This window comes from Bubalus bubalis, chromosome 22 (assembly GCF_019923935.1).
Source record: "Bubalus bubalis isolate 160015118507 breed Murrah chromosome 22, NDDB_SH_1, whole genome shotgun sequence".
Classification (NCBI taxonomy): domain Eukaryota; kingdom Metazoa; phylum Chordata; class Mammalia; order Artiodactyla; family Bovidae; genus Bubalus; species Bubalus bubalis.
Window position 1 is genome coordinate 3,209,911 of NC_059178.1, and position 22,995 is coordinate 3,232,905.

Genomic DNA, 22,995 nt, shown 5'->3' on the forward strand with positions numbered 1-22,995 from the left:
GGAGGAGGGTTCAGGATGGGGAACACATGTATACCTGTGGTGGATTCATTTTGATATTTGGCAAAACTAATACAGTTATGTAAAGTTTAAAAATAAAATAAAATTAAAAAAAAAAAAGTATTTACCAAATAGTTAATCATTTTGATTAAAGCCATTCATTCGCTAGCAACAAGGAAATCATACCTACTCTTTAATTTCAACGCTTGTCATCCAGCTTCAACCTTACTCCACGGCCTTGTCCTTTGTGTAGGTTCATTTTGCTTCAAGATCTGTCGTTATCCCTGAGAATATATATATGTACAATGATCACAGTTTATTTGCTCCTGATTTCTGGTGCCTAGGACAATTCCTGGGAAATAAGAAGGAAATAGATCCTGGTGGATAAGAGCTGTTGGAATCAAATATTTTTTTTTTTGCCTCTCACTCAGCATCTGCTTTTCCTTGTCTAAGCTGCACCCCAGTATTTCCACATGGGAACTGCTGTTGCCCCAACTGGACATGACCCAGCAGGATTGTCATTCATGGTGCCAAGAATGTGCGTATAGGACCCTAACTAGGTCAATCATACCCTCCTTCTCTGTATTTCAGAGATTAAAAAATATATATATATACGCTGAAATTTGTTAGCGGTGATTGGTGACAAAGGCAGCATCCTTGCAGAGACAGATGTCTCTCAGTTATTTAAAAAAAATTGAGGTGAAATTTACAAACTTAGCCACTTTAAAGTGTGTGTGTCTGTGGCACCTGGTACACTCAAAATGCTGTACAACCACCGCCTCTGTCTAGTGTTGAAGCTCCTTCATCGCCCAAACCCCATTAGTCACTCACCATTATTCCACCGGTTCTAGTCGCCAAGATGCGTGTTGTTTCAAGTCTGTTGTGCTCCATCTGTGTGTGTGTGTGTGTGTGTTAGTCGCTCAGGTGTGTCTGACTCTTTGCAACCCCATGGACTATAGTCCGCCAGGCTCCTCTGTCCATGGGATTCTCCAGGCAAGAATACTGGTGTGGGTTGCCATGCCCTTCTCCAGGTGGAATAATGGTGAGTGATTAATGGGTTTAGGGTTATCTTCCGGGTGCTGAAAAAGCTTTGACACTAAATAGAGGTGGTGGTTGTACAGCATTGTGAGTTTACCAATTGTCACTGATGTGTACACTTTAAAGTGGTTAATTAAATATTATGTAAATTTTATCTTGATAATTTTCTTTAAAAAGGAAAATACATAATACACAGAAAAGTATCGGAGAGTGTAGGACGTTTTTGCCCTCTATTCCCAGATGTATTTTTCCAAGTTAAGGAATATCAGTTACTATACCCCTGCTGGCTTCTCTTCACCCCCTCATTATTTGATGGATGAATTTAGGAACAGAAGGTTCCTAAATTGGCATGTGACTCTCTGCCTCTTACTCTTTTTCTTGGAAGTGAGATTCCTGCAGGAAGTAAGGCAAAGGCCCTGCTCTGATGTGAAGAGTGAGATTTAGGGATGTAGGAAGGCCTACCATGGTCCAGAGCTGTGTCGATTGGTGGGTGATTTCCTTACTCATTCCTGGATTCCTTCAGATTTCTTATGGTGTAACTTTTTGCTTTCTTGTCCCTTGGGAGGAAAAAATGATCTGTGTCTTAATCAGTAACTAAAGAAAGAAAACACTAGTAAGACAGAGTAGAGATTGCAAAATTGGGAGATGAGATGAATAGGAGTGGATGACGAGAAAGCTAGCTTTTGTCAAATTGTTGGGTGTTTGTGTGTTTATTTACTGGAGGATTGATTGATGTGAAAGGCACACCCAGGTGAACCAGAAAAAACATACCTTTCTATAATTGAGAGGAGCTAGGTGAAGGAGCAATTCACTTGCTTTGTTTGAAATTACTTGAGTTAATAATGAAGCTATTGTTAACTAGAGTGTGAAGCTTAACTCTTTTTTGAAAGCTTAATTTAAAGCCCTCGGTTTAATTCTTCTGCATAATTAAATAAAGCCAGCATAGCTCTGGGCTGTGATTTCTCAAGCTATTCTATTTTCTTAGCTGAGACAATCATTTGTTAAGCTAATGGAAAATAATTGCCCAAGTACATTAAAAGAGATGTGATTTCTTCCAGAATTAATACTTTGCCCAGGATTAAGTTTTCTTTGGCAAACCCAACTATCAAGAACTAAGTAGGGGAAAGGTCAGAAGAGGATGCAATTCACTAGAAACAGTGGATTTTGCAAAATAGAAATTTTGCAATACAGTTATGATAACAGTATCAGTGTAATGATACTTGGTAGATTCACCAAACCTTCTCCAAAAAGAATTCTTTGGCTTGGGTTATGCTTCAAGTAGAAAACAAACATTCTTTTTGGAAAGGAGTCTCCTTTCTTAGATGTATTTTTAATTGGAAGATGATTGCTTTACAGTGTTGTGTTGGTTTCTGCTGTACGGCACCATGAATCGGCTATAAGTAAACGTACACCCCTTCCCTCTTCAACCTCCCTCCCACGACCCCCATCCCACCCCCACGGTCATCACAGAGCACGGGGCTGAGCTCTGCTGTGCAGCGAGCTCCCACTAGCTGTCTGGTTCGCTGTGGTGGCATATATATGTCAAGGCTCCTCTCTGTTTGTCCCACACTCTCCTTCCCCTGCTGGGTCCACAAGTTCTTTCTCTGGCTGTGTCTTTTTGTAACTCAACACACATGCAGGTTAGAGTAGGTGGGTAGGCAAGGGCTGGAGAAAGAAGATCCTAAGTTACTCAGGTAACAGAGTTGACATATGGTATGAAAATTGACATGCAACTCAGCCAATCAATGCACTCTTCTGTTGGGTCAATAAGTACTTAAAACATGATTGTGTATTGAATAATATGTTGACTATGCTTTAGACTAAAGTCATAAATATGGCTTTTCTCCCCATAACTAATGCACCAGGTACTCTTTCCACTAATTCTATGTAGATACAAAGTATGTCATGGTTGCACAAAGAGAAAATTGGTCCTTACAAGAACAGTATGAAATTTATTTATATTTTTTGGTGTATCTCCAGACTATATTCCATTCCATTGATCTATTTGTCTATCTTGACAGAAATAGTACACTATCTTGTTTACGGTAACTTTATAAGAAGTCTTAAAGTCAAGTAGTTTAAGTCCTCCAGCTCTGATCTTCTCTTTAAAAACTGGGCTATTCTTAAAAAAAAAAAAAAAAAAAAGGAATATAATTGCTTACAATGTTGTGTTAGTTTCTGCTGTGCAATGAAGTGTGTCCACTATTGTTGTTCAGTCGCCCAGTCGTGTCCGACTCTTTGCAACCCCATGGACTATAGCACGCCAGGCCTCCCTGTCCCTCACCATCTCCCAGAGTTTGCCCAAGTTTGTGTTCATTCCATCAGTGATACCATCCAACCATCTCATCCTCTGGTGCCCTCTTCTCCTTCTGCCCTCAATCTTTCCCAGCACTGGGGACTTTTCTAATGAGCTGTCTGTTTGCATCAGATGACCAAGGTACTAGAGCCTCAGCATCAGTCCTTCCAGCAAATATTCAGGGTTGATCTCTCTTAAGATTGACTGGTTTGATCTCCTTGCTGTCCAAGGGACTTTTGAGAGTCTTTTCCAGCACCACAGTTCGAAGGTGTCAATTCTTTGGTGTTCTGCCTTCTTGACGGTCCAGCTCTCGCTATGTACGTGACCACTGGGAAGACCACAGCCTTAACCATAAGGACCTTTGTTGGCAGAGTAACGTCTGTGCTTCTCGGCTCACTGTTGAGCTTTGTCATTGCTTTCCTCCCAGGAAGCAATCGTCTTCTGATTTCCTGGCTACAGTCCATAGTGATTTTAGAACCCAAGAGGAGGAAATCTGTCACTGCTTCCACCTTTTGGAAATATGTATTTCCTCCTCCTCAGACCTCACCCCCACCACCCCTTCACCTAGGTCATCACAGAGCCCTGAGCTGAGCCCCTGTGCTATACAGCAGCTTCCCACTTGCTATCTAGTTTACACATGGTAATGTATAGATGTCAATCTAATTTTAATGTATGTATGCATTTTAGTGAAGCAGAAGAAATGAATGATGTAGTATGAGTGGGAAAGGACCACACAAAAGGGAGTCAGACTCTCAGGTTGATCGTCCAGAGCTTTCTTGGATCCGGGAAGCCTCGGATCAATCTTTAACACATTCCAGTTCCAGGCTTGCTGTTGCACACACACATTGTTTGCCTTTCCCACACTTTCAGTTTATGATCTTCGCTATGCCTGGGAGATTCTGATCACTCAATAGGTTAAAAATCCAGGCCCGCTTTTACGAAAGGGATTAAAGGCTGCTTTTTTCACAACATCTCCCTTGAGTACCATGGAAGTACTCGAGCAAAATAATGCTCAGAATTCTCCAAACCAGGTTTCAACAGTACGTGAACTGTGAACTTCCAGATGTTCAAGCTGGATTTAGAAAAGGCAGAGGAACCAGAGATCAAATTGCCAACATCCGCTGGATCGTCAAAAAAGCAAGAGAGTTCCAGAAAAGCATCTACTTCTGCTTTATTGACTATGCCAAAGCCTTTGACTGTGTGGATCACAATAAACTGTGGAAAATTCTGAAAGAGATAGAACACCAGACCACTTGACCTGACTCCTGATAAATCTGTATGCAGGTCAAGAAGCAAGAGTTAGAACTGGACATGGAACAACAGACTGGTTCCAAATCGGGAAAGGAGTATACCAAGGCTGTATTTTCTCACCCTGCTTATTTAAGTTGTATGCAGAGTACATCTGAAATGCTGGGCTGGATGAAGCACAAGCTGGAATCAAGATTGCTGGGAGAACTATCCATGACCTCAGATATGCAGATGACAGGACCCTTATGGCAGAAAGCAAGGAAGAACTAAAGAGCCTCTTGATGAAAATTAAAAGAGGAGAGTGAAAAAACTGGCTTAAAACTCAACATTCAGAAAACTAAGATCATGGTATCTGGTCCTATCACTTCATGGCAAATAGATGGGGAAACAGTGGAAACAATGACAGACTTTGTTTTGGGGCTTCAAAATCACTGCAGATGGTGACTACAGCCATGAAATTAAGACACTTGCTCCTTGGAAGAAAAGCTATGACCAACCTAGACATCTTTTAAAAAGCAGAGACATTACTTTGCCAATTAAGGTCCATCTAGTCAAAACCATGGTTTTTTCAGTAGTCATGTATGGATGTGACAGTTGGACTATAAAGAAGGCCGAGTGCTGAAGAATTGATGCTTTTGAACTGTGGTGTTGGAAAAGACTCTTGAGAGTCCCTTGGACTGCAAGGAGATCCAACCAGACCATCCTAAAGGAAAGCAGTCCTGAATATTCATTGGAAGGACTGATGCTGAAGCTGAAACTCCAATACTTTGGCCACCTGATGTTAAGAGCTGACTCATTTGAAAAGACCCTGATGCTGGGAATGATTGAAGGCGGGAGCAGAAGGGGATGACAGAGGATAAGACGGTTGGATGGCATCACAGACTCAATGGACATGGGTTTGAGCAAGCTCCAGGAGTTGGTGAAGAACAGCAAAGTGTGTGCTGCAGTCCATGGGGTTGCAAAGAGTCGGACATGACTGAGTGACTGAATAAGGTTCTGGCCTGAGTGGTTAGCCTCATTTATAAGAGAATAAGAACTTGTCTTTGCAAATTAAAAAATAAGTTGATATTACTCAGTGTTGGAAAAGATATGGAGGACCATACACGGTCCTAGGATGTTGGTGATAACTTACTGCCTCCTTTCCAAAAAGTGATTTTGCCTTAGTCATTGAAGTTTTAGCATGTATCCACTTTGATCCAGAATCTTAGCTTGTTATGTATAAGAAGTGCAGTGGCTATCAGAACATACACACACATGAGACCGTTTCTTCCTATAGTGTTTGTAAGTAACAAAGCCCAGCTAACCAACAAACAAAAGACTCAAGGAACCAAGCCTCGTTAGGATGCATGAATAGAATTTGAACTTCCTATGTGTATTTTGTGCAATTTCTTTTTTTTTTTTTTACAATGAACATGTATTTTCCTCAAATAACTTCTGTTCTCCTTTGAAAAGGGTTATACCTGAGCAGGGGTGCATCTGCTTCCTGTTTTATCTCCTCACTCTGTTTTGACAGAGAGGGTAAGAATAATCTCAGAATCTGGTTTGACATGTTTTCCTAAGTACTGTTACCCATTTATATATTTTGCAACAGTTACTCTAATCTTGGAAGTTGTTAATGGCTCCTTATTTCCAACGGGATAAGATCTGTACAAAGACCCTCGTGGTCGTTTCCCAGTTACCCTTCCCTCTCTGCCCCCAGCCCTTCTCTCGAGCTTCTCTACTTCTGAAACTCACCTTCTGTGTCGGGTTTTCTTATCTTGGCTCTCCAGTCCCTTCTTTTACAATGCCACTGCCCATATGGGAGCCTTCTGCTTCCCTTCTGTGAAGTCTCTGCTCACATGTTCTGTTCTGTGATCATCTCTCATCAGGTCTAAGGAAATCCTCCATTCATGGCACTCTATCCCCTTCATCTCACCCCAAGGCCGTCACATGTTAGGTGTGTTTTCCCTACCTGAAGAATGCCCACTGGGGACAGATCCAAACATCTTTGTAGATGTTCACTTGAGTTTTATGGATGGAGACATGGTATTAGTGGAAATTACATTTCACTTCAAAATTACTAGAAACTGATGATCATGGGTTATGGTCTTATTAAAGAATGTTTTTGCTCTGCCATGACTTTGACCACTTGCTACCAAGGCAGAGGCTCCTTTCTCCCTTTTCTTACAAAGTTGATTCTTTGTATTTAGCTATGTGTCCTGCGCTTTTTCTTTGAAGTTCATGCTTTCCTCACCCAGTGATTTCAAGACATGTAGCGAATCCTGTTCTAGCTCTGTTCCATGAGGACTTTTTCTGGCCAGTCTCTAGCAATCTCTTCTTTCATGCTCTCACAGATCATTTATTTCCACTTGTTCCTCCCCCAGGCAGGCCCTTTATAAAGTTCCAGCCCTCAACCAGCCCCATGGTATTCAGGACTGCATTAAAATCTTTACAACCTGAAACCTGAAAAGATGGTGGTACCTCTATCATTATGTCAGCTCCAAAGTTACTACATGGTGAAACACAAACTTATGTATATGCTAGAATTAAATATACCTCTCCAGAATTTTCTCATTCTAAATTCCTCAAAGAGACCGGGGTTCGATCTCTGGATCAAGAAAATTCCCTGGATAAAGGAATGGCAACCCACTCCAGTATTCTTGCCTGAAGAATCCCATGGACAGAAAAGCCTTGCAGGCTACAGTCCATGGGATCGCAAAGAGTCGAACACAACTGAGCAACTAACACTTTCACTACTAACTTTTCTTCCAGCCTTTGTTTTGCTGTGTCCTAACTCACATTTTGGTCTCCCCACGTGGTGGTCTTTTGTTCTGGTACCCTACTGCAGCAAAGGATTTCGTGAGATATGCTTTCGTGTTGCATATCCAAATACTTGGAGTTCCCACATTGCACTGGTGCTCAAGAACCTGCATGCCGCTGCAGGAAATGGAAGAGACACCGGTTCAGTCCCTGGGTCGGGAAGCTCCTCTGGAGTGGATGCTGAGTCCAATCACGTGGTGTCTTCTTTAATTTCCTCCCTGCCACTGGCAAGTCTTTCCTTATTTTAGTAAGTATTCTTTAGTAAGAATACTTAAAGTATTCTTAAAGTATTCTTAGTATTAAGAATTCTTAGTATTCTTGAATTCTTAGTATTAAGAATTCTTAGTATTCTTGAATTCTTAGTATTCTTAAAGTATTCTTAGTAAGTATTCTTTAGTAAGTATTCTTCAATCCCCACCAGCCTGAGCCAACAAAAGCTAAGTCATGTTGGCCAGAATGGTAGGAAAAAAATTGTTCTCACATCTTTATTTCGGGACATTTTTTGGAGTGGATATCGCCTCTTCTTTCGTTTTCTTCTTTTCCCTGCTTTTCGGGTGGTGAAGAGTCCTCCCTGTGGTTCTTTGTACCATACTTTCTTTTTCTGATTGCCCACTGCTCAGGTGACCTCCAAGAACTTCATCTCATCCCCCTCTAACAATTTGGTGAAGTATGTGTCTGGAATGTCATTTCTGCCCTTTGCAGACACTGAGACTAGGCTTAGCCTTCAGACTTCTCCAGGTCTCTCTTTCTCTGTGTTGACTTGAACCATGGACGGAAAGACTTCTTCCCTAGGAAACCTGCTTCTGACCCCACAGCATCCGTTTACAGCTCCCACCGTGGTGCTGTCCATGTTTGGGATGCTTCCAGGGGGTAATCAATTCTGTCCCCTGTGATTTGGTTTTCAGGGACTGTTCTTCCTCTAAAAGTCACAGGAGCTTAGGCTGAAACCCTTAACTTTGTACCCAGTCCTGTGGAAAACAGTACCTTCTGCTCCATTTTAATCAAAGTTAAACTCTTAAGCATGTATCTTTGCAGAAGGACATTGCCTATGCTTTTGAAGTGTGCGTTCTCCTAGAGCAGGCTCACTGGAGATGGCCCTGATGCTGGGAAAGATTGAAGGCAAAAGGAGAAGGAGGCAGCAGAGGAAGAGGAGGTTAGATAGCATCACCGACTCAGTGGATGTGAGCTTGAGCAAACTCCGGGAGTTGGTGATGGACAGGGAAGCCTGGCGTGCTACAGTCCATGGGGTAGCGGAGAGTCAGACACGACTTAGCGACTGAACAACAGTAATTCTCCTAGTTCTCATGAGACTCTCAATCCCAAAGTTTTCAGTCTTGGAGTTTCTTGAGGATCATCCTACCTTTGGCATAAAGTACTAGTTTTCCACTTTCCTTTTATCCTACAGGGAAAGCAAATTCTGATTCCTAAGGCCTTAAATCATTGTTCTCCAAAGGCCCTGCAATCGGAGAGGTATAGAATTTGGAAAACAGCCCTTTTTTTTTTTTAATTTTAGAGGGCATTAAAGTGTAAAGCAGGAGACTAGAGTGTTATGCAAGTGATTGATTTCAAGTGTGTACCCAATCAATTACATTTTTATTTCCTCTCCCACAAAGCATTTTCATTTGAATTGAGTTTTTCAGCTAAATCATCACTTCATGGACTGGCAATTAGGATTAGTTTCTTCTTTTCTAATCAAGTCCTTCCAACTACAGAAGATATTGTGCATACTGTCTAAATTATAGATTTCTCTCATTGTTACATTTGGAGTAGAATGGTCCATTCACCAAATGTTTACTCAGTACCCACTGAGCACTCTGCTTGATCTGGGGTGTTTGACAAATGGGAAAGCTCTTTGAGCTTTTTGAAATGATTTAGGAGTGATGTGCAGAATAAAACTTAAAGTGAGAGCAAGCTGAGTTCGTCCCGGGTCTGGAGATGTTCACCATCAGATTAAAGCAGCCTAGCATGCCGTCACCCATCACAGGAGACTGCGTGGGCAGAACCAGACCTGACCCTGGTACCAGTGGAAACACTCGGGACCACTCAGATTCACAGAGTTGTTAGACTTCACTTGGAGGAGATTTAAAATCGCTTTATCAGAACTGCACTCTCGGGAGGTGGGGAACAGAGCTTCACAGCCGGCATGAGCTGGAGGGGAAGTCAGAGCCAGATTGAGGTTTCGTGCCGGAACTTGAAGTGTTTTCTGGTCATTGATTTCTCCAGTACTTTTCTGTTCAAATGTTTAGTGACCAACACTTGCTGCTTCCTTATGTCTGTGCCCGACTTTGGACTCACAGGGATGCAGAAACCCAATCCTTGCCTTTTCCCTCCCCGCTCAATGGTTAGAATTTGGTTTTGTAATTAGATTGGTTGTATTAAAGAGATAGGCAAGGAACTTTTGGTCAAGTAAGATGACCAAAGTACTTAGTTACAAATAAAATAAGTATTTGACTTTCAAAATAATTTCTTTGAAACTGTTTATCTCACATCTACTTTTAATACAGTAATTATTCCCATTAATCCTAATACCTCAGGTTAATTTATTCATGATCACCTATAGTTTCAAGTCATCTTTTTTTTAAGTGTGCTTAATATCTGGGTTATTTTGAATGATCCTAAAAAATTCTTTTGAACTTCAACAGAGCTGATCTGACTGCTTTAAACATATTGGAAAATGGATAGTTTCTGAACATGGGACATATATTTAATTTGTACAGTGTGCAATTAAAATTACAATTTAAAAAAAGTGATTACAAATAAAATAGCCAAATGAAGGTGAACTTGGGAGTAACTGCATGTTTGTAACACTTAGTGCAATATTTACCAAGCGTTTATTGAATTCTTCCAAATGATAAATGACATAAAGCCCTCGTAAGGAAAAGCCATGAGATAAGAGAACATTTCCCAAAGTTCATTTCTTACTTTCATTCTGCCAGGTGTTAATAAATCTTGCTGGTTAAGTACACTTGAATGATGCTGAGATTAACAGATGTGTGGCTTTCCTGTGAGGAGCCTTCGTGTGTTTTAAAATAGTCTCATCCGTGTTTGTGTTGGTATATCTCTCTGGACCGGGATTGTGTAGCACACACTAACGCAAACATGAAAAAGATGATGGAGTCACTGGGCAAGGGAAAGGGGGCGACGGGCAGAGGAAGAAGCAGAGTCACACTGATGAGGAGCCGTCGAATGATGGTCTGTGGGGCTGGGACCACACGGGCATCCAGTCCCGCTGCCTGTGAAACAAGCCCCGTTATTTGCTGCTATAGAGCCCGGGCTCCCTACTGTCATAGTATATATGTATTATATAATTATCTATTATACATAATTAAATATAATTCCCCTTGTCTCATTCCCCTTCCCAACCACACATAGACATGCTTTGCTCTTGTCTTTGTTCAGTCGCTGAGTTATGTCCTAGTCTTTGCAACCCCATGGACTACAGCCTGCCAGGGTCCTTCATGCATGGGATTCTCCAGGCAAGAATACTGGAGTGGGTTGCCATTTCCTTCTCTAGGGGATCTTCCCGACCCAGGGATCAAACTCCTGTCTCTCCTGCATTGACAGGCGAATTCTTTACCACTGAGCCACCAGGGAAGCCTGTCTTGCTCTACCCTACTGTTATCAGGGCTAGCCAGGTGGGAATTGTTTCCTTGGAATCCAGTGTACTTAATACTGAATAATAATAAATTATATCACTTAAATAGATTTATTATTGAAATGTTCTAATTTATTACTATTTTCAAATTCATTCATGTATCCAATAACATCATCTTTTATTTCTCCCAACAGTCCCTACAATTAAGTAGGTATTGTTTTTATTATCCTGTTACTGATGAAGATAGTATGTTTCTTATTCTCTTGAGGGAAATGATTGACATTTTAGGCAGAACAAGTCTTCATTTTGAGGATATTGCAGCTGGTTAGAAGCTCTGGTCCCTTGGCACTTAATGTCCGAGTTTAATCAAAACCACTTTTATTGAGTTTTTTCCTTCTCAAGTGCTCCCAAGAGCGGTGAATACAGGCCCCAGGTGAGAGTCCAGGATCTGCAGATGGTATGTAACTGAGCTGAATTCCAGTCTGTGTTCTGACTACATAGCCCATTGCTTTTCTACGAGCATGCTAATGTGCTTCTTCCTACCAGACAGTCTCATAAAGATAACAACTGGAGCTGGACTGTGCCTGAAGCTTACTGTTGAACAAACGAATGACTGGATGGTTGAATAAGCATAAATAAGCAGCCATAAGGGCCAGGTACCAATTTAAATAAACAAAATTGAAAGAGTATTAGTTAAAATTCCTTTTATAAAGGTCATTTAAAGTTGATTTTGGATTCAGGATACCCTTTTAAAAATCTTATCTATTGCAGAGACTGTACTTTGAATTAAAAACTGCAGATTCCACTCATTTAATATTAATGTCTTACTCTTTTAAACTTTTCTATTTCATATTGGAGTACAGCTGACTAACACTGCCGTGATCATTTCAGGTGGACGACGCGGCCGGGCATGCACACGCACCCTTCCCCAGCCCCTCCCATCCAGGCTGCCGCATAGCACTGAGCTCCCGGTGCCTACAGTGAGGTCTCGTTGGTTATCCATTTTAAATACAGCAGTGTGTACATGTTCCTCCCAACTCCCTAACTGTCCCTTCCCCCATTCTTCCCTCCTGGGAACCATGAGTTTTTCTCTAAGTCTGTGAGTCTGTGTTTTGTAAATAAATTCATCTGTGTCATGTCTTTTTAGATTCTTAAAAGGGATTACCCTAAGATATTTCTCCTTTTCTGTCTGACTTCACTCAGTATGACAATACTTTTGTATGAGTAGATGGGAAAGTATAGAAATCAGATCTGTTATTTTCTCCTTTCTCTCTCTCTTTCTTCAAATAACATCTGTCTTGTATTTTCTATGTACTAGTTATTGAGAAGCATGAAAATACATTGAGAGTGAAATGTAGTTGAGAACTATTAAAGATTCTGAAAAATTATCCTGAGTCACATTAAAGATTTAGAAACAGTCATGAGCATCGTTTTAAAATATTCCATTTTCTAGTCGTTTCATTTCTATGAGTTGTTTGAAAAATCACAAACTTACCATTTGAATTTATGTAAATTACAGCACTCTGTCTTCTCTCCTTCAGTAGCACCGCAGAAAGCTTTGTATGTACTGTGAGCCGTACTGCCGCCCCCCCATCCTCCTACCCATCTAAAGACATCGGCTGTCCTGCATATCTTTGGTATGTGTAGCTATTGAAGACAGCTCTCCTGGCCAAGAATACAGATCATTTGCAGACTAGGAGCAAATTGATACATGATATCATGGCATAGGAGCAGATTTCACACACACAAAAAAAACCTTCCAACAGGGAAAGAAATTTTATGGAGGAAAGCTAGTAGACAGAGCTGGAGCAAAGCAGCTGGGTACGTCTGTACGCAGCATCTTAATGTTGGCTTTTTATTTTCAGGACAGTTACTCTAATACAGACTTGTCAGGTATAAAGTTCTGTTTCATCTTACTATTCAAATTACATTTTAAATTCTAGTTCCTCATGAAATGGTTCTTTTTGGCATTAATCTCAGTCATGGATTTGAACAGTGTTGACTCAGCAACCTTTAGAGAACACTGACTTTACAGTACATCTTGTTTTTTTCCCTTTTTTATCGAGGTAATATTGATTTGTAACATTATGTAAGTTCCATGTGTACAGCGTTTTATTTCTGCTTCTGTAGTGTAGAAGGCTGCTCACACCCCAACCCTGGTCTCCATCACCGCGCAGTTGATCCCTTTGCCCTTTCTCCTCTGGTAACCCCTACTCTGTTCTCTGTGTATTTGTCTGGTTTGGTTTGTTCATTTATTTTGGTTTATTGTTTCTTTCCTATATTCTACATATGAGTAAAATCACATGGTATTTGTCTCTGACTTACAGCATAACGCCCTCAAGTTCTACCCATGTTGTTGCAAATGGCATGATTTAATCACTTTTATGACTAGGCCGTATTCCTGTGTGTGTGTGTGGTGTGTATCTTCTTGATCTCAAAGTTTTGCGTGCTTTTGCCAGAAGAGCTCCTGCCTCTTGTGAGGCAGGCCTGGTGTTCATGTGACGGCTCAGCTTCTGCTCGTCTGGGAGGGCCTGATTCTCCTTTGTGTCTGAGCGAAACTGCGCTGGATAGGGTACTCCCGGGTGACGGTGTTTATCTTTCAGTATTTTCACAATGCCATTTCACATCCCCCTGGCCTGTACAGTTTCAGGTGAGAAATCTGCTGATAGTCTAATGGGCTTCCTTTGTAGATAACTGACCTTTTTCCCAGGATGCCTTTCAGATGATTTCTTTGTCATTGACTTTTGAGCATTTTAATATGTCCGTTGGAGAAAGTCTTCTTGAATTGAGGTAATTAGCTGTTCTTGTAGCTCCATGGTCTTATATGTTCAATTTCTAATTCTCAGCTATTATTTCTTTAAATTCTCTGCTTCCTTCTCTCACTCTTCTTTTGGAATACCCATTACCCTTATGGACCACTCCATTTCCAGTGCTTTCTAATGCATTTTTCATCTCATTTATTGAGTTCTTCAGCTCCGGACATTACTTTGCCAACAAAGGTTTGTCTGGTCAAGGCTATGGTTTTTCCTGTGGTCATGTATGGATGTGAGAGTTGGACTGTGAAGAAGGCTGAGCGCCGAAGAATTGATGCTTTTGAACTGTGGTGTTGGAGAAGACTCTTGAGAGTCCCTTGGACTGCAAGGAGATCCAACCAGTCCATTCTGAAGGAGATCAGCCCTGGGATTTCTTTGGAAGGAATGATGCTAAAGCTGAAACTCCAGTACTTTGGCCACCTCATGGGAAGAGTTGACTCATTGGAAAAGACTCTGATGCTGGGAGGGATTGGGGGCAAGAGGAGAAGGGGACGACAGAGGATGAGATGGCTGGATGGCATCACTGACTCGATGGACGTGAGTCTCAGTGAACTCCAGGAGATGGTGATGGACAGGGAGGCCTGGCGTGCTGTGATTCATGGGGTCGCAAAGAGTCGGACACTGAGCGACTGATCTGATCTGATCAGCTCTGAAATTTCTGTTTGCTTCTTTCTTAGAACTTCTTTCTCTTTGGTAAGCTATTTCTTTTATTCATCAGTTTTACTCCTGAGCTTGTTAAGCTGCCCTACTGAGTTTTCTTGTAGCTCATTGAATTTCTTCATGATGGCTACTTTTGCATTCTCTGTCAGTTAGGTCACCATATTCCATGACTTCGAGTTTGGTTTCTGGAGCCTTGTCGTTGTCTTCTGCGGTGGTGTTACTGTGGTTCTTCAGGGTTCCTGATGGCCTGTCCCCCTGTGGGTGCAGAAGTCTCCACAGGCTGGACATCAGAGGCCTTTCTTTTGTTCTCCAGTAGGTGGCGGCACCGCACGAGTTTTGGGTTTGTTTTGTTTCCTACTCACCTTCCCTCTGGTTGTGTTTGCAGTAGACACTTCATTCTCTACCTTCTTGGTAAGAGGTGTGGCTTGGACAGCAAGGAGATCCAACCAGTCCATCCTAAAGGAAATCAGTCCTGAATATTCATTGGAAGGACTGAGGCTGAAGCTGAAACTCCAATACTTTGACCACCTGATGCGAAGAACTGACTCATTAAAAGACCCTGATGCTGGGAAAGATGGAAGGCAGGAGGAGAAGGGGACAACCGAGGATGAGATGGTTGGATGGCATCACTGGACTCAATGGACATGAGTTTGAGCAAGCTCTGGGAGTTGGTGATGGACAGGGAGGCCTGGTGTGCTGCAGTCCATGGGGTCGCAAAGAGTCGGACACGACTGAGCGACTGAACTGAACTGATGGGCAGACGTACACGGTCTTAAATTAATGCATGAAAGTTTAACCTAATTTTTATTCTTATTGTCTCAGCCAAAGTTATTGACATAAGAATTCTGAGACTGAGATAGTAGACTAAACAATACTTATTAACTACCAGCTTGCTTTGCATTGAAACAGTGTGTTTAAATCCTGATTAGAAGTCTAAGATTCAGTAATAACATAATCCTCAGACACCGCAATGCAGACTGGATTTTCAGCCTGTTGTGCTGTGAAAGTTGAGTGTCATTTCTAATGTTCTCCCGAGTTCTTCAGGGCTCAGTAATCTGAAAAAACAGAAGCAAGATTACAACATGAACTGTGTAAATTCAGAGATACTTAAAGTATTCTGTCCAGAGTATTCTCTACCAGTAATTTCTATTCTAAAAATTCAGAATTCAAAAATGTAAATTTTATTGCATGCTCTGTATCTGAATTCATAGTTGAAAAAAAATGACTTAGTGATGTCTATCCATGTTGCAAATTAAAATGCTGTGACTGGGGATTGTCATTAAACCCAGTTTGCAAAGTAGAGCCTAGGATATAATGTGACAAATTAGGATATGATCACAGAACCAGCATACAGGTAAAAAAAAAAAAAAAAAGAAAGTGGTACCTGGAAGACCAAGGTACCAGAGAAGAGAAGAGCTTGGAGAGTCCTGAGGAGATGCAGTTCTCCATGCAGCTGGGTGAGAGTCCACACTCTCATGACTCAGCAGGCTGCCGGGTTCCCTCTCCATGCCAGCGTCTGACACTGCCTCGTCCGCCACGCTGGGCAGCAGGAGCAGGTTTTCTCCTCGGCTCGGAGGCCCTCGGCCTTTCATCCTTGCTGTCTCCATTTCCTGGAATGCTCGCCCTCAGATCTTCGATGACCAGCTCCTCCCCCCAGTTCACTGTTGGCACTGTTTAGTCGCGAAGTCATGTCTGACTCTTGTGACCCCATGGACTGTAGCCCGCCAGGCTCCTCTGTCTGTGAGATTTGGCAGGCAAGAGTACTAGAGTGGTACTCAATTCAAGCATCACTTGCTCAGGGACACCTGCCCTGATCCCCTGTGTAAAGTGGTCACACTCCCATCTGTTGTATCATTTTCTGGACTGTACCTGTTTGATTACCTTATGGCACCTACTGGTTTCCTAATCACGCTCACTCATTAGTTTAGTTTCTTTTCTTTTAATCAAGTCTGGGTTGGTCAAAACATAATCTCCATGAAGACAGAGATTTGTCTTGTGTATAAGGTATCCTCCGTGTCTAGACAGTGAAGGTACTTAATAAATACCTGTTAAATAAATAAATGTTCTAACATGAAAAATATTAGTGATAAAAGTATTAGCAAGAGGATGTGTTTTGTATTTCCATCATTTAAAAAACAGCCGACATAAGCTTTCAAAGATGTCTCTATTAATGTTTGCATAGGAAAAAGTCAGGAGTAAAATAAACATGCCAAAATATTTATAGGTTTTTTCTTATAGAATGGAAATTTTATTATAGTCTATATATTTATAGGATCAATAATAATTAGCCAGTTATATAACAAGCATTAATTATATGGTAAAATGAAAATTAAAGAGAATATAGATGTTCTAAAGAGTCTTTGGTAGAAATTGTACAAATACCTGCCCAGATGAAGTAGATATGGTTAGTAAACTGCTCTTCCTTTGATTGTGATTCAGAGTCTGAGAGTAAGTTTTTCTTTGTGATTTGATTAAGTGGAGAAAACAAAAGAACAGTACCTTGCATATGGAACCAGAAAACTGTCTGGCTAATAAATAGTCTTGAACACCAATAGCGAAAGAGAAAACTTGTATTTGTCCTGCTGTTTAACTAGGGAGAGTGGTTTACAGGGGATAATGGAGCGTGCATTTCCAAAAGTCAGAAGAGGGAGGCTGAGAAACACCTGAAAGAGCATTTGGCTGTGACCTTGCCTGCCGTCCCGCAGGACGCTCAGGGGCCGTACAAGGCTCAGCAGGTGCTCAGGGCCTTTGGATCAAGCCTGTCTTTGGGCCTTTGTTCTTTCATCCCAGACGTGGCTCCCGCCCCCTTCCTCTTGCTCTGTTTGCCCCTCTCTGGTGACACGTCTTGTTCCTGTGGTTTCTCCTGACGGGTTTCTCTGAGGGCTGTTTGCGTGACACACTTCTGCAGACCCCACCACACCAGTTCAGTGCTTGCCCTACGATAGACAGCACATGAATATTCATTACCTAAGTGAATTTTTCATCAGGTATGCAGATTTGAGCCAAATGTCGCTGACTGTGCATGACAAACGATGAGTGTGTATTAGTGATACAAATGCCTCGTCACATGTAAGTATTTCTCGAGACCTGCATTTTTTATTAACTTTTATTGGAATGTAGGGTTAATTCACAGTGTTGTGTTCATTTCTGCTTTACAGAAAGGTGAATCCATATTTTTCATTTTACACTGTCAGTTTTAATAAAAACAATATATTCCAGACATTTTCCAGTTTTTCTTCTTGAGAAAAAACCACCTCAATTCCTTTTAAATCCTTGATTTTTCTAATTCTTAGACCAATGACCATAGAATTCTCTGTCACTGAGGATTTTCAGGTCAGTGAAAAATTGAGACATAGGTAATGAGCATACAGATTTTTTTTGAAAGATTTTTTTTGGGGGAAATGTATGTGAATACTTAAATGGAAAGACTTTGGCATACCTATAATATAGGTTTCCTAAGCTCAGCAGGTAGGAAGTTATAGAACTTTTTAACGTCAAAACCCTATTGTATAGGGTTCTGTAATTTAATAGGCGTGGTCATATCAAAGAAACATAAAATAAGAGTGGCCAGGTTCACTTGCATTCCTAGGTCATTATTCTCAGACATGATTATTATTAATAGTAGATCTGATAAAACTTCAGAAATGAAAATATAAAAAATCAAAATTTTATTAAGAGCCTAATTCATGGGCATCTAAGTTCTGTGGTCTATTGTCTATACATAGATAAGTTAGAGGAGGGTATAAAAATTCTGTATAGTAACTCACAAGACTTCCTTATAGAAAAATGAAGAAACATTGAAAAGCTTAAATTGCATAATTGCTACAGTAGACTTTCTTAGAGTTCTTGATTTTACAGTCTAATATAGCCTTTTCCTGAATCTTAGTTTAGTTATGATCAATATATTGTTCTCAGTGAATGTTTTGATGTTTAAGTTATAAAATGCTAAAACATGAGAAGTTATAGGCAACTATATCATCTGTAAATAACAAATTATTTTATCACTATTTAAACAATACTTATATTTCTTCCTGCTGTTTCTTGAATCATATACATTGGCTGAAACTGCAGGTATAATGTTGAATAGATGGGGTAGAAGTAGGCTTTTTTTTTCCTGTTTATTTTTTTTTTTTTTTTTTTAAGGCAATTGTTTCTAATGCTTTAACAACAGTTTGGCTTTAGAAGTTTATTTCAATTCCCAGTTTTCTAGGATACTGAGTCATAAATGATTATTTAATTTTATCACATTTTTCTTCATCTATTGAAAAATCATTTGGGCTTTGCTACTTTATTCTGTTAATGTGGTAAATTAAACTAACAGTCATTAAAATCTCTTTGGTTTTAAGATAAATCCTACCCTCTGTAACTGTGTTTTCTGTGTATTGTTAAATTTGGTTTGTAAATATTTTGCATCAATATTTATAAGGTTAATGGGCCTGTAAATTTTCTTTCTAGTGTCTCAGAAAAGAAACCCCTGGCTCTACGCATAAGCTCTCAGTGAGGACAGGGTGATGGCCATGCACAGCCCTCTTCCTGTAGGTCTCTTTCCTTAAGGAAAGGAATCCCCACCCCAGCACCAGATCCTTCTTGCTGCTTCCTGGGCGGCACACAGAGGGGAGGGAGAAGCATGACTCAGTGCCCAGGACATTCCGCCATCCAGGCCGAACCAGGGCGGGCTCATCACAGGGGAAACCTGCGCTCGTTCACACGCCGCAGGCACGTCCTCTGGCCGAGCTGTCAGCGTCTATCACACGCATTTCCCCAGGAAGGAGGAACAGCAGTTAATACTCTCACAGGACTCAATACGTATCAATATTCATGCTAAGTGATTTAGATACATTAACTCACTTTAGTCCTTGTAATAATCCAGTACAAATCTAGAAAATGAAATACCTGGGTATCTGGCTAGCAATTGGATTTTTAAATTGAAAATGAACTTGAGGTGAGCAAGACCAACCTCCGAAGTGGTAGCACGACACAGTGTCCCAGAGAAGTCAAGCCCCGGGCAAGCGGCGGTCCTCTCTCCAAGGTCTGGGGAAGAACGCTGTCCATCAGGCGGCTTCCCAGGGATCAAGCCTTTGGTCCCTGGATAGTGGCTCATCCACTTAAGACACGGAGATGGATGCCTTGCCCTTGTATAATTTTGAACTCAAGAGGAATAAACGGAATAATCTCAGCTTTGGTGAGTGAGACGGGCACTAGTGTAGCTGCGAGCGGTAGCCTGGGTTTATCTACACCCTGGTTTCGTGTGTGCACACCTGATCAGCGTGCAGAAAGGGGACATGGAGATGGAGCTGCTGCTACAATCTCAGCCAGCCTCACCCGGTCTTCCTGCCATCTCAGAGCCAAACTGTCCCCTTTCTGCACGCTGCTAGTCGGGTAGGCACACGTGAAACCAGGGTGTAGATAAACCCAGGCTACCGCTCACCGGCTACACTAGTGCCCGTCTCACTCACTAAACGTGAGATTATTCCATTTACTCCTCTTGAGTCCCAAATTATACTTTACAAGCCAAGACATTAGCTGAAGCCGATGATTCCTAACTAGGGTTTTTAAGATGCAACATAAAAGCATAAGATAATGCCATAATGCAGCCTCTTCTTCTAACCCTCTCTCAAGTTTTTCCTTGGATTCTTACCCTAATTCAAGAGTTAAAAATGCTACAGTTGTGTGTAAATCAAGTCAAGGAACAATTTAATTTCCTGCCTTCCTGAAAAAAAAAAAAAGATTATAAAATATTACTTGAGAGGTTGGTCTTGCTCACCTCAAGTTTATCTTCCAAGTGAAAAATCTGATTTCCAGTTTTCTATACAGTTATTTCATCTTCTAGAATTTGTTCCTAATTGTTACAAGGATTAAATAAGCCAATATATAAAAATCACTTGGACTGAATATTGACACTTATTGAGTCCTATTAAAGCATTCAGTTCAGTTGCTCAGTCGTGTCTGACTCTTTAAAACCCCATGAATCGCAGCACAACAGGCCTCCCTGTCCATCACCAAACTCCCGGAGTTCACTCAGACTCACGTCCATCAAGTCAGTAATGCCATCCAGCCATCTCATCCTCTGTCGTCCCCTTCTCCTCTTGCCCCCCAATCCTTCCCAGCATCAGGGACTTTTCAAATGAGTCAGCTCTGCACATCAGGTGGCCAAAGTATTGGAGTTTCAGCCTCAACATCAGTCCTTCCAATGAACACCCAGGACTGATCTCCTTTAGGGTGGACTGGTTGGAACTGCTTGCAGTCCAAGGGACTCTCAAGACTCTCTTCCAACACCACAGTTCAAAAGCATCAATTCTTCGGTGCTCAGCTTTCTTTATAGTCCAACTTTCACATCCATACGTAACTACTGGAAAAACCATCAGATACAGATCAAATCAGTCACTCAGTCATGTCCGACTCTTTGCGACCCCATGAATCGCAGCATGCCAGGCCTCCCTGTCCATCACCAACTCCCACAGTTCACTCAGACTCATGTCCATCAAGTCAGTGATGCCATCCAGCCATCTCATCCTTTGTCGTCCCCTTCTCCTCCTGCCCCCAATCCCTCCCAGCATCAGAGTCTTTTCCAATGAGTCAACTCTTCCCATGAGGTGGCCAAAGTACTGGAGTTTCAGCTTTAGCACCATTCCTTCCAAAGAAATCCCAGGGCTGATCTCCTTCAGAATGGACTGGTTGGATCTCCTTGCGGTCCAAGGGACTCTCAAGAGTCCTCTCCATACCCTTGACTAAACAGACCTTTGTTGGCAAAGTAATGTCTCTGCTTTTTAATATGCTATCTAGGTTGGTCATAACCTTCCTTCCAAGGAGCAAGCATCTTTTAACTTCATGGCTGCAATCACCATCTGCAGTGATTTTGGAGCCCAGAAAAATAAAGTCAGCCACTGTTTCCTCATCTATTTGCCATGAACTGATGGGGCTGGATGCCATGATCTTAGTTTTCTGAATGTGGAGCTTTAAGCCAACTTTTTCACTTTCCTCTCTCACTTTCATCAAGAGGCTCTTTAGTTCTTCACTTTCTGCCATAAGGGTCTACATGGACATCACCAGATGGTCAACACTGAAATCAGATTGATTATATTCTTTGCAGCCAAAGATGGAGAAGCTCTATACAGTCAGCACAAACAAAACCGGGAGCTGACTGTGGCTCAGATCATGGACTCCTTATTGCCAAATTCAGACTTAAATGGAAGAAAGTGGGGAAAACCACTAGACCATTCAGGTATGACCTAAATCAAATCCCTTATGATTATACAGTGGAAGTGAGAAATAGATTTAAGGGACTAGATCTGATAGACTTCCTGATGAACTATGGATGGAGGTTTGTGACATTGTACAGGAGACAGGGATCAAGACCATCCCCAAGAAAACGAAATGCAAAAAAGCAAAATGGCTGTCTGGGGAGACCTTACAAATAGCTGAGAAAAGAAGAGAAGTGAAAAGGAAAGATATAAGCATCTGAATGCAGAGTTCCAAAGAATAGCAAGGAGAGATAAGAAAGCCTTCTTCAGCGATCAATGCAAAGAAATAGAGGAAAACAACAGAATGGGAAAGACTAGAGATTTCTTCAAGAAAATTAGAGATACCAAGGGAACATTTCATGCAAAGATGGGCTCGATAAAGGACAGAAATAGTATGGACCTAAAAGAAGCAGAAGATATTAAGAAGAGGTGGCAAGAATACACAGAAGAACTGTACGAAAAAGATCTTCATGACCCAGATAATCACAATGGTGTGATCACTCACACTCACCTAGAGCCGGACATCCTGAAATGTGAAGTCAGGTGGGCCTTAGAAAGCATCACTACGAACAAAGCTAGTGGAGGTGATAGAATTCCAGTTGAGCTATTTCAAACCCTAAAAGATGATATTGTGAAAGTGCTACACTCAATATGCCAGCAAATTTGGAAAACTCAGCAGTGGCCACAGGACTGGAAAAGGTCAGTTTTCATTCCAATCCCAAAGAAAGGCAATGCCAAAGAATGCTCAAACTACCACATAATTGCACTCATCTCACATGCTAGTAAAGTCATGCTCAAAATTCTCCAAGCCAGGCTTCACCAATATGTGAACCGTGAACTTCCTGATGTTCAAGCTGGTTTTAGAAAAGGCAGAGGAACCAGAGATCAAATTGCCAACATCCACTGGATCATGGAAAATGCAAGAGCATTCAAGAAAAACATCTATTTCTGCTTTATTGACTATGCCAAAGCCTTTGTGTGGATCACAATAAACTGTGGAAAATTCTGAAAGAGATGGGAATCCCAGACCACCTGACCTGCCTCTTGAGAAACCTGTATGCAGGTCAGGAAGCAACAGTTAGAACTGGACATGAAACAACAGACTGGTTCCAAATAGGAAAAGGAGTATGTCAAGGCTGTATATTGTCACCCTGCTTATTTAACTTACATTAAAGTATTACTGTTGTTATTATCCAGAGAATGTGGGGAAAAAACTAAGGTGGTATTTTTGGAGGTCAGCAAATCAATATAGTGATTGCACTGGACACAGTGTGGTCAAAATTTTTTGAAAGTATTTAGTGTTAGGGA

At 41.3% G+C, this 22,995-nt stretch overlaps 1 protein-coding gene across 19 annotated transcripts in view; it reads left to right on the forward strand.

Moving 5' to 3' along the window:
- The window catches only part of LOC112581457, a 134,637-nt gene that overhangs the window by 7,779 nt on the left and 103,863 nt on the right, over positions 1-22,995 (forward strand). For 3 of the 19 annotated variants that reach the window (XR_006640483.1, XR_006640487.1, XR_006640485.1), the window contains exons 1-5: positions 5,489-10,868; positions 11,376-11,430; positions 11,520-11,629; positions 11,865-11,958; positions 12,515-12,610. The exons of 3 other annotated variants lie outside the window; for them this stretch is intronic. Coding sequence is in view for 1 of the 16 variants with exons in the window: in XM_044934853.2 (XP_044790788.2) it covers positions 11,865-11,958; positions 12,515-12,610 (190 nt within the window). In the remaining 15 variants the exon portion in view is untranslated. 13 more of the 19 variants (XM_044934853.2, XR_006640479.1, XR_006640482.1 and 10 more) reach the window with 12 other exon arrangements.